General features: G+C 41.3%; 1 protein-coding gene across 1 annotated transcript; it reads right to left on the bottom strand.

The window, feature by feature from the left end:
* Positions 1–8,924: 8,924 nt before the first annotated feature.
* Positions 8,925–10,999, bottom strand: LOC122171442 (2-oxoglutarate receptor 1-like). The gene has a single exon (XM_042839042.1). The coding sequence runs from the start codon at positions 10,041–10,043 to the stop codon at positions 9,078–9,080; it is 966 nt and encodes a 321-aa protein (XP_042694976.1). The 5' UTR covers positions 10,044–10,999; the 3' UTR covers positions 8,925–9,077.
* Between the last annotated feature and the right edge of the window lie 1,674 nt (positions 11,000–12,673).

The raw sequence follows: 12,673 nt of genomic DNA, 5'->3' as shown, positions 1-12,673 counted from the left end.
TGGAAGCACCATCCCTGGAAACATTCAGGGACAGGATGGATGGAGCTCTGAGCAACTGGATAGTTGTCCCTGTTCACTGCAGGACGTTGGTATAGATGACCTTTAAGTGTCCCTTCCAACACAAACAATTCGATGATTCTTTGACTTTATGCTTTGCTGACCCATTTCTGACCATCTAAGCTGCCATACACATTAGGTCCCACCTGAGAGTGTGGATTTTGGTGCGTGGTTGCAGCAAACCCCACAGCCTGTTGGGCTGGGTCACAGTGGGCTCTCTCCTACTTGTGGTATCACAGAAATTCCCAGGGCAGAGGAAAGGTACCATTCTCTTAGGGAACAGCACTGTAAGCAAGTGGGTAGTTTTGTCAGGAAGATATGTATTATTTGTGAGCCTTTTGGGACATATGAATAAAATTAGATAAAGAAGAGCTTGAGCAGATTATTTGCAAGTAGCTCTCCTGACTTGTTGCTGTGATTGGTAGGTATACCTCTTTAAAAGACAAGAGTAACATAGAATGGACAATGTACAAACAGCTGGATCAACAAGATATAGTGAAAGCTGTACAAAGTAAGGAATAAGTCACATATATCCCTCTGCAGCTCTCTTCTCTGTCTTCTTTTCACAGTGTTTGTTTCAACCATCGTGCTGAATTGTCTTGGTGCAAGTGGGAGATATTTTTATATCACATCCTTTGATGTGGGTGTTGCTTGGGTGCAACTGAGACAAATTTTCAGCTGTGTGAGTTTTTAGCTAGAAGTGTAGCTTATAGATTGCTGAGCACTAGGAATGAGCGTTAATGCTTGTCAGTGCAGGCACCCATTCCACAGGTGGGAAAGATATCTCTCCAGCAGCTGTCACCCTGCAGGCTGCCACTCATTTTAATCTCCCCAGCACCTACATTTCTCAGGCACTTGGCAGCCCCTCGATTTTACTGCTGAAAATTATGTCCTTCAGAAGTCTCATGAAGAAATTTAATGGTTTGGTTACATTGCAGGACAGAATCTCCCATAAGTCGTGCTTCTGAATTTCCATAACATTTTGTTATACACCATCTCAGGTGTCTGTCAGAGCGTGTCCCATCTCGGTGCTATGGCAAATTAGAAGAGCCTAATGAGAAGTCCTTTTCTGACAAGCTCCTTTAAGGGCTTTGAAAGGCTCTCCAGCAAACTCAGTGAGTTTGCAGAGGTCAGAGCAGTGATACTTCAGGTGTGCACAACCAGGACTTGGGCACAATAAACCACCCCTTGGAATGGCTTCTCAGGCTCTTAAATCCATGTATGTGTGTGTGTACCTGCTCTGTGCACACTGTAGTCCTTCTCTTCTTCCCTTATGTTGGCTTCCTTCCTGTTCATTTCATTCATGTTTGCTCAACACTTCATCCTTTTCAGATTGCTGAAAGCACAAATTCTCTTATGGTTTTTGCTTTTTCATGTACCTTCCAGGTTCTTTTCAGTGCTGCTACCATCCTTCCAAACACCCTTCTCACTACTGTCTGAAACCCAAACCCAAATCTTACCACAAATCTACATAGCAGCCAGGCCCTCCCTTGGCATGCCCTGCAGTCCCCTATGCAAAAGAGTCTCATAGAATTGCTCAGGTTGGAAAAGAACTTAAAGATCATCAAGTCCAACCACAGCCTACCATCTTCGTAGAAAAATAGCCAGTAAAATAAATGTATGTCTTGAACTGAGTGTATTGCCATTCAGGTGTGTGCAGGAAGGCTGGGATACTTCCTGATGCAGGACTGGGAATGGGGATAGGGACAGAGCCTGGAGTGCCCCAGCTCTCGTGTGCCAAATATTTGATCTGAGTCTTGCTTTTAAATGTTCTTAATATATTTTTGAATGTTTTTATACTTCGTTATTATTATCATTATTTCTTCACAATTCCACAAGTTCTATTCCATTTTTCTGCTTATGTTGTTCTGCTATTACTGTTCTGTTGCTCAATCATTATTACTATTTTTCCATTTTATTATATTTTCAAAGTGTCTCATCCATATGGTGTTCTAGTTCTAATGAAGCACTGGAACAGATTGCCCAGAGGGGTGGGCAAGCTGGACTGGGCTCTGAGCAACCTGAGATAGCTGTAGGTGTCCCTGTTCTTTGCAGAGAAAATAGACAATTTTTAAAAGTCCCTTCTAACTCCAATGATTCTATGAATCTATATATAATCTTTCTGTAAAACAAATATTGAGAACATATACAGGATATTCTGATCTGTATTCTGTTCCACATAACCACATCTTCTCATTTAGCAGAGCAAACAAATATACAGATTTCCTAAACTAGGCTGCCAGAAGATACTGATTAGCCAGAAGGTGTGGCAAAAATTCACGTTATGCTTTAAAATGTAACATAAAAGTCAGAATATGTTGTTGTTTTTTTTTTTACTAAACTTTTCAGTGCAGAAGTAATGATCATCATATGGATGAGATACAGCAGGCCAGGTTCATCATGCCAGAGGCACTGAAGTCAGAACTGTGCACACCACTGACTGTCTGTACAGTTCATCTGCCCTAGGAGGGACTGGCTGGGCCCTCCAAGATGCCATTCCTCCCTGCTGCCTGTAAAACTACCCATAGCTCACTCAGAAATAGGCTTCCATTTTATCTGAAATCAGTTGAGAGAGTCTTACCTAGGATGACTGCTAAGAGAAAGGAAAACTTAAAACAAAAAGGCATGCCAGAGATATGCTTCAATGTATTTTTTCCCCCAGAGGAGAAAGAAACAGATGCTTTACAGAAAGCAAAAGTAGTCACCTTAAGAGGGTGATGTAATGCTAGATATGAATACAAAACAGGTCAGATAAGGATGCTCTTTGTATTCTAAGTATGTGAATAAATGTAAACAACTTGGACAGTGAGACACACTCAATTGTGCAGTGCTGAAATGAGCCACGGAATTGTCTTGAAACATCAACATCTTAACGGCAAAATTTACATCAAAATTTACACAAGCAAATGCCCCGCACTTGAATAGCCTCCCCCTGGATGCACAGCCAAATCCATTTTAGTACAGAACATTACTGTTTATCACATAGGCAAATAGAGTTTGTTTCCATGGCACAAAAAAGAAGCTCAATAGCCAGGTGCCACCTATATTAAATATAAACAAAGCAGAAATAGCTAGAGATTGGCCTTGGAACCAGTAGTAAAACCTTACTAATTTGTGCACGGCAGAAAATTATATCTGAGGGGTGATCATGTTTATTTAACCCAGAACGTCCCCACATTGTTTTCTGCTTCCAAAGATTTTGTCCATTGCTGTAATTGTTTTGTAGTCATTTCTTTTTGTTCTGAAAAGGTAAATTCTTTTCAGCCAACCTCTGCCCTCAGCATCATGCTACTCTGGTACTACGGAAGAGAAAAGGAACAAGTGAAATATGCATTCATATCCCAAGGAAGAGGTTTAAACATAATGTAGCACTGTTATTTTGAAAGAATTATATTTTTGCATTAGGTACTTCTTCACTGTGTATCTGTATCTGCACGTCTCTGTTTCTGTGTCTCTATAAGCACAAATGCTAAGTAGCTGCATCATTTACATTTTTATGGCACAAGCCCTTGATTGAATTTTCATAATGCCAGGAGGGTCCATTTGGGATTCTGATCCTGCTGTGCAAACGCTCACTAAGGCATCTGCCCCAAAGAGCTTATAACTCTAAGCGGATAAAATGTGGCAGGGGAAATAATTAAGGGAAGATAAAGTGATTCTCTGTTGCTGGATGGGAGGGTCAGACTGCTCTAGGACCAAAGCTTGGTGTTCCAGTGAGCTCATGGCCAGACTGTCCCTCCCTCTTCACTGGTGGATGACTTGGCCGCAGCACACAGCAATGTTATCCCCTCCCCTCGTAACTGTGCTGCACAAGAATGAGTACAAGCTGCAAGCTGCTGTGATTGCCCACTGCCCCTCCACTGACAGATTTAGGTAAAATTCAGAGCCCTTCAAAAAGCCTTTGTTTCCTTCTACACAAACCCACACTATATTTTGATGTTGCCTTCATCTCTGTGGTGATGGCCCAAGATGCTGCAGGAGATCAGGATAGCTTTAAAGAACAGGTTCCATCTTGTCAGCACAGTTTGTGTTTCAGATTCTCAGACCACTGCATGTGATTTTAAGTGAAGCCATCCTGGTCACCATTCCTCAGGGTTTGCATATGCAAACAGATGCACAGCCACTGAGGTTAGTGTCTGGGTCAGTGGTTTCACGAAGGGGAAATCTGGATCTGTGGGGATGACTATTTGCATAGGATTGGTACATATACAGAAAAGAAAGGTTACTGACAATCATCATATTAAATACAATGCTTAAATAATGATACCTAGAACTAAGGCTTACTCCTTTGGAATGAAGACTTCTGATGAATTAGCAGAAGCTTATTCTTTTCCTTAAGGTCACAGGACCAAAGAGCATTTTGTATGTCCAGCCCTGGGTGGTTACACCTCTACACAACATGTGACCAGCTGAATTGGTTTTGTGGGTTGCTTTTGTGGTTTTGTGCAACACCTTCCCTCCCAAAGCTGTGCTGAGCACATCAATCCATACATCTGCTCCTTGTAGGGTCAGCAGAGACATCTCAGAGCACAGGCTACTGGAGAAAGTACTATTTCTACTATTAGAGTAGAAAAAGGAAAAGAGGGGTCATATTCACTCACAGAGTCTCAGCAAACTGGAGGCAGGTTTTTCTCCCCTTCCATTTCATTGTCACTCAAGCATTAACATGTGTATCACACATATAGGTCTGGAGCCCATACAAGGAACTTGCTCAGGTAGGTTTGGACTGTCTGCTGGGCTCTTTAACCATTTTAAAACTAGGGATATTTCTGTTTTAGATGTGGAGGACAAGTCAGGTGTAAATGTTGTACACCTGGTGAGACCCGTGTTGTCCCCTGCTTCACTGTCAGTCACCAGGTCCCCAAGCCCCACACTGCTAACAGGCTTGAAAATCTGCCACTGTCATTGCTGCTGGCACTGGCTGGGTTTCTCCTATGCCTGTGTAAAAAGAATCCTCACTGTTTTTCCTTTCCATTGGAAGATGACTTAGTAGAGAGAACTGGAGAACGGTGTTTCACTCTCTGATGTTTTCTTGAGCCCACAGCCTTCTTTCACTGGAGATGAAGCTGATGGAACTGCCCGAGGAGTGAGAACATTGCCTCCTGTACTATTAGAGATGGATCTGTTGTCTCCAACAGACCAATGGGAAATCTCCAGAGGAGCCCAAAAATCCCAAAGGGCAGCCTGGAGATGAGAGCAGAAAATTACATGGTATACACAGTAGCATTCCTAACACTTACTATTTGCTTTACAAGAGACATTTCTGCTGCTTTCATTATACAAGAAATCATTTTATAAGCCACCACTTTTGGTTCAACTATTGCTGAGAATCAGACACCAGAGAAATTCTGTACTTTCTGAGAAAAAGTCATCCTTGTCCTCTGTGGGTACTCTCCTTCTGCCTGCACAGGCAGGCTAGGAGGTCTGTGATTTTACTGAGAGCCATAAGATATCTGTTTTGACTTTATGTCTCTTGGCTTGTGTGTGAATGCAGTTATGCCCTGCGCAGTAAGAGCATCACAAACATGAGCAGTAAATGACTGTAGTATGCTATGTATTTAAGGATTGGTGCCCTACCCATAGTAGACTGAGTTAAAGGCTCACTTTGTTCCTTGAACTTGGTTAGTCTATTTCCTCTTCTCTCCTAACACAAATGTATTAGAGATTGTTGGAAGGAATCTCAAGCTTTTGCATTGTAGCAATTCTGACAAACTTAGGAGAATGTTAAAGATTAAAGCTAAGAAACCATTAAACCCATACAGGTGTAAAACAATAAATTAATAAAATACTCATACGGCTAAACTGTTCTTCCTATCTGTGGTGATGTAAATCTGGATTGTGGTCTGCTATCAGACATGACTGTCACGGCAGATGCTTGCAGTTTCTTGATAACATTGCAGTAGTCTTTCCCTTTCTCCCCTCTGGCTCAGGCTGAGGATAAACTACAGTGGGGTGCTGAATGATGCTGACAACTGCACAGCAGCTGTGACTATTTGACTACCGCCTTTGGTTGGCCGTTGTCACACCATAGGATACCGGGTCAGGAATGAACCTCCTGAGATCTGCAGCCCTACAGCAATCAGTGTGCTAGGCATGCAACCGGAGCAGTGGGAGGCCAGAAGAGGAGGGGAGAAGTGGGAATATGTCTGCACAGAGTACATTCAAAAGGGGAGGTATCACAGCATGGAGTGGTGTAGAAGCTACATGCCAGCACTGACTGAGGGATAGGAGCCAGGAAGGACTCTTGTACAGACCTCCTCCCTTTTTATGACTACTACTGAAGTTGTAAAACTACAGTTTGTAAGCAAGTCACTTATATATTTGCTCTCCTTAGGTTACAGAGAAACCAAGATCTGGTTCATCAAAACGATTCCTGCCCAAATTATACAAGGTGATGATACTAGAACTGAAGATGTTCCAGGCATTTGGCATCTTAAAATGGTGCAGAAAGGAAAAAGAAAAGGATAAAAGGGAAAGGCGGAAAATGAAAAGGGAAAAGGAAAAAGGCAGAGGCAGAGGGAAAGGAAAAGAGAAAGGGGAAACGGAAAGAGAAAGGGGAAACGGAAAAGGAAAAGGAAAAGGAAAAGGAAAAGGAAAAGGAAAAGGAAAAAGGAAAAAGGGTTTTTGACAGTATGCTCAAACCTGAAAATTGTCATGCTCAGCTTTGCCTTCTGGTGATGTATCAGCTGCCTCTTGTGTCTCTGGAACAAGCATTTGTGAGCAGCACAGAAACTGGAGAGATTGCAAACCCAGCACAGTGTGTAGAGTGTAAGATATTTCTATTGCATTTTTTAAATTTTTCCTATGTGCAACATCTCTGCAGGCCTGCACAAGGCAAGCTTTCAACTTCAACTAGCTTTCTCCCACAGACTTTGAGGATGGTCACAGCCATGCTGTGCTGTGCAGAAGTTTTAAAACTTTCCCTGACTCCACATGGGCAATTTCTGCAGGAAAAAAAAAAAAAAAAAAAAAAAAAAAAAAAAAAAAAAAAAAAAAAAGGCTTCCATCTGCATTTTCTGCCTTAATTTTTGCTTCAGAGCCCACCTCCTACTCTATCTGAAATAAATGCTTTTCCTCCTTTCCCTGTCTCTCTTATTATGTCCGGGATGGCTTCTCATGTCCTCTTCTGCCCCTGCTGTGCCTGTTGTTAGCTATTGCCTGCTGGTTTTCCCTATCTGCTGATTCCCTAAGAGAGGCAGTGAATAGGCTCCCTGTGCAACAGAGGAATCACAGGCTGCCTGCCAGCCATTTGGGCCTGTGCATAATGGCAGCAGTAGTCTGGTGGTCAGTTGGAAATAAGGCTACACATAAAGGGACTAGATAAAGGTCTCAAGAAAGTCTTATGGAAGCAGGTGTTGTCAATACTTAATGGACATTCTAGAGTGGTGAGGCAACAGTAATGAAACATCAAATAGAGATGCTATAAAAACATCAGATGAGTCACTCTGTGATCTAGTCTCAAAATATTATGTTGATAATAGTTTTGTACCGATGATGGCTAGGATACATCAGCTGGTCCTGGGATCTCTCTCAATTGTGTCTGCAAGTATTAGACTTCTATTTTGCTGTGAGTCTACAGGTTTTTTTTTTCTTGTAAAATGGCCCATATTACTTGTCAGGCGTGTTATTACCCAAAGCTGCTCCTTAGAATCATAAAACCATAGAATCGTGTAGATTGAAAAAGACCTTTGAGATTATCAAGTCCAACTATCTCTTTATTTGGTGTGAACAAGTAGAGTGTCACTGAGTAAAGAAAGACAAATATGAATCTCTATTTTCTAAGGATCTGAGCCATTTATACATCCATCCACTTACACAGAATTGCAAACTCATAGAATCATAGAATGGCTTGAGTTGGAAGGGACTTAAAAGCCCATCCAGTTCTAACCCCCTGATATGAGCCAGGTTGCCACCCACTAGATCAGGCTGCCCATCCAATCTGACCTTGAATATCTCACGGATGTGATATTCACAACTTCTCTGAGCAGCCTGTTCCAGAGCCTTACAACCTTCAAAGAATTTTCTCCTAACACCTAACCTAAATCTCCCTTCTTTTAGTTTAAAACCATTATCCCTTGTCCTGTCACTAAAATTCCCTGATGGAAAGTCTCTCCCTGTTTCTCAACCCTGCACTACAATTAATCCACAAACAGTAGTACAGAAAACCCTTATAGGAGTAGTCTTGTACTATTGCACCATCAATGCTCAGGAGATTATTGAAGGCACTGAATAGGGTCTTGTTGTATAAGCCCCTTCTTAACCACCTCTGAAGAACAATTCGTCCCACTCTGTACTGAACCAGTATAAAAGTAAAGCACCTACATTTGGGTCTGTGCCTGATCTATTTACCTTCTATGGTCAATGATGAGAAACAGGCACTTCTAGGTCATGATTCATCTTGTCTAAGTGCAGGCATCAAGAATAATTAGGTGAATCACATTCTAAAAACTGCTTATTTCTCTCCACTAAAGTAGAAATTTATAACACGAGGCTAAGGTGATTAGCTTATATATAGAGATCTATTCTGTCAAGGTCTCCAGGGAGGTGAGATGAACCCTTCTGCAGGTCTAAAGTAGGTGTGATGAATTGCCCTCTGGAGCATCTCATCCCTCTTCTTTAATCAGAAAAGAAGTCAAAGCTTAGGCTGGGCACTTTACTTCTAAGTTACTAAAATTAAATGAAATTACTTCCATCCTGAATCTGTATTTGCCACTAACAAGCAACTATTTTTTGCTGAAATTGATGGGCTGTTCTCAAAAAGAGACATTAAGGATTCAGGACATAAATGCAGAAAAAACGTCTGAGAAATTAACTTTTTTCAGTATTTTATTTCACGTTTTTATTTTAATTTTTAAGTGGAGGTTGCTTGTTTGTTATGACGATGTGTAACTCTAAAACACAGAACACATAAATTCTCCTTTAGCGTTGGCAGTGAGAGCCTGAGTACTTTGACTAAGGAGAGGTTCTGCCTGCCTGTTTATAGGCAGATTTGGACTCTCTCTGCATAGCATCAGTCTTTTCTATTTCAAGTTCTTGTGTGTCCAAAACTTGAGGAGTGAGAAGATTGCATGCTGGAAGCTGTCTCCTGCCACTACGTAGAGCAACAAGTTTCCAAACGTATTTAATGCTGCTAAAGGTTTAGTTAGAATAAATGTAAAAAGGATCATATTCTTGAGATTGCAGTTAGCCACTCGCACACGAAGCTCAATCCGAATCATCTGAAAGACATGGAAGGGGAGGAAGCACACGTAGAAGACCACCAAGAGGACGATGGCAAGTCTGCGAGCCTTTTGTTTGTAGCAAGCCTGCGTATGGGGCCCTGTGGCCAAGGCTTGAATAATGAGTGCATAGCACAGAGTTACCGTCACCAGGGGCAAGAAGAAGGCAAATATCGTCAGCAGCCAGTTATACCATCGAGCAGTGTCAAGGTCCTCTGCAGAAGACAGATCTGGGCAGATTGTCCTGTTCTGTGTATGCTTAATGGAGATCAAGGTGCCAAAGGGGCTAATCATTGCCAGTGAAATCATCCAAATTACTGTGCAAGTCACCACTGCCCATCTCTTCTTTCGAATGAAAAAGCATCTAACTGGGTAGACGACTACAAGAAAGCGGAAGATGCTGAAGCAGCTAAGGAAGATAATACCGCTGTACATGTTGAAGTAGAAGCCAAAGTGAATAAATTTGCACATGAAGTTTCCAAAAATCCAATTATTTCCATTAGCAGAGTAGTGTATAAAGAAAGGAAGTGTAGCCACATACAGTAAGTCAGTGACAGCCAGGTTTAACATAATGATGGTGCTGCCTTTCCAGGGCCTCATCTTGACAAAGTAAACAAAAATGGTCACAATGTTCCCTGGGAAGCACACCAGGAAAATTAGGCCATAAAAGGCAGAGAGGTAGGATTTCACCTGTAAGAAATTTTCATCCTTGCAACTTGTCGAAGGGTCTGACAGAGCAGTAACATTGTCTGCGTGTTCAGATGCCATGTTTGCAGAAATCTTCCTTAAGCTTTACAAAAATCAGATGTTTATTTTTAACTTATTGTTACGATAAATGCATTCAATTACATTTCTTGTCATTGCAGCAAACGTCTTTATGATAGGTTTTAGTAAAGGGGAAGAATAAGGTTTTGTTAACATACCCAGATCTGACTAAGATCCCCTTCACTCCTAAGTTTGATTTCACCCTTCCACCCACCTTCTGTTGAATTTTGATTAATTCTGCTGAATAATGATTAATGATTAATTTTACCTTTGCTTTATTTAATCTCCTACATTTAAGATGACAATTGCTGCTTACATGCAAACCTACAAGGGCAGCAAACACACTTATAGGAAACTAGAGAGAGTTAGAGGCTTAGGTTTTGCAAAACCATGCATTAGTCCTAGCTTTTCAGAAAGTGAAACTATACCACTGTATCTTATATTCATTAATTTGAACTCATCAGTAGACTGTAGCCATGAAATCAGAGACAGTGTTCTGCTTTCATGGAAGCCAAAAAATGCTCAGCGCAGATACAGGTCTCAGGATCCAACTCCTGTGACCTGACCTGACCACGGTTTGTTTCCTGAATATGGTCATATTCCCCTGAAGTCATCAGAGTATGAAACTGGTAGAAACGCTTTTTAAGAAAAAAAAAGAGTTTGATAGTGGCAAAAAAAAAACCAATTTAAATGACTAAAGACTGCTTCTCAAAGAGCAGAAGAAAGGTGGAAAGCACAGATACTGTTAAAGGCTCTGATCTTGCTTCTCATTTAGTGCAAATTGGAACTAGATAGACTTGTCTCTGAAATAGCTTCTCATCTGCCATGGGCAGTTTGGATCTCTCCACAGTGAATTCAAGATATAACCTTTCTTGATACTGTTTTAACCTGAGAGAATGGTAACCAAGGATGAAATTAACCTCATCTAACTTCAGACATAGAAACACTAGATGTCTAAAGAGGAGCCAGTCATCCTAGAGTCCCCCTTTGCCATCAGGGGAGAGATCTAGTTTCCTCCAGGGCATACTATCTTCTCGTAAGAGAATTTTCAAAGATAAATGATTAACTCTTTTGACACACCTGTTTTTCTCCAATGACGACAAAGGCAGCCCGAGGAGACTAGTTCAGACCTGAACATCTAACCTTTAGATGTCTCAGGTGAGACAAGAGGCATGCTTCTGGGAGTCTTCAATTCACAGGGACACCTACAGCAAGATCAGAGAGCTCAGAGCCTCATTTACCCTGACCTTGAGGATTTCAGTGGGGCATCCCCTACCTCTCCACGTTAGTTCAGAGTATAGCAGCTTTGGCGTCAGAAGAATTTGATAGACTACGAAGCTTGTTTTAAACAAACGCAGATTAGCGTTCAGACAAAAGTTTTCTCTCTCTTCTTCTGCTTGGTGATACCACTGTCACACAAATTTATGTCTTTAAGAATAAGGTATATTTTAAATAAAGCTAGGTAAAATTTCCCAGAATACTTGATTGACCCTCAGTTTAGTATCCTTGTACCGCTGATCTGTACTTCACTGCAATCTTGAACCCTCCAAACTGAAAATGGAGAAATATTGCTTACCTGAAAAACTGCAATTCTGCTTCTAGCTTTTATTGCTGCGAACAAAGAACACTACAGATGAAATGCATTTATGTCTTCTTTACAGTGAAGCAGTTTTAAGTATGGCACAGCAAGTGCAGGTTATAGTATGGCATCAGACACCGGCTTAGGTATCATCTCTCAGACCTGGTCAGATGCAGGAGCTATCTTCTGCCCTCTGCCACTCATGATGTTCTGCCTTCCTAGGATAGATCATGCTTTGCTGGCAGCACTTTCTTGTGCTGAGGTAGCCCTGTAGTATTCAAATAGCAGCAGATCACATTTAAATTAGTATGTATGTGTTTATGAAAGAGAAAATTAAATTTATTCTCCGTTTCCTGCAAAGTGAAACCCAACCACCAAACAGAATAAGCTGTGTTGCCATTTCAAGGCCAGGTGAAACATATTACAACATTGTTTCTACATTAAAAGCAAGCGTCTAACGGAGTCAAATTTTCAGCTCACATAAGAAATGAAGTTTTCTTTGGGAATGATGTGCTTTTCAAGAACTGTGGCATTTTCTGCTTATTTTTGGTGACTAGACGATATGCAATTAGCACTGGCTAGTTATTAATGAGATAGCTGAAGTTGCAAACTTGCTTTCTTTTGAGCCTTTGCTTTCAGGATTCATGATTCCCAAAAGCTGCAATTTTCCATGCTCCTTGAACCAAAAGACTGTTCTTGAATAAAAACCTCATTATCATCCTTAGCTCGAGGAACAAGATCAAAAGAGATTATTAAAAAAATACAAAATCACAGTACCTTGCATTTTGAAACTGCAGGCTTCAGTCCCTTATCTTGCAGCCTGGTCCACGCATATCGGCCCCAGCTGCCTAGCAGCCTCATGGCCTTGGTACAATTTATAGATCCTATTCAGCAATAAGGTCTACGTTTTACTATTAGGGGAGCAAGATTTCAGTTCTGAACAGTTGGTATGTTAGTGTAGCTGCAGAGAACCACTTAGATAAGAAAAGTTTTAGGAAGACCATGGTAACTCTGCTTGGATGCCTACATCATAGGCACGAGTTGGTAGAATGTT

The sequence above is a fragment of the Centrocercus urophasianus genome, unplaced genomic scaffold (genome assembly GCF_019232065.1).
Source record: "Centrocercus urophasianus isolate 14NV4802_14NV808 unplaced genomic scaffold, USGS_Curo_1.0 seq_9, whole genome shotgun sequence".
Lineage (NCBI taxonomy): Eukaryota > Metazoa > Chordata > Aves > Galliformes > Phasianidae > Centrocercus > Centrocercus urophasianus.
The sequence above is the reverse complement of the archived record's forward strand: the minus strand, read 5'-3'. Positions and strand labels throughout refer to the sequence as shown.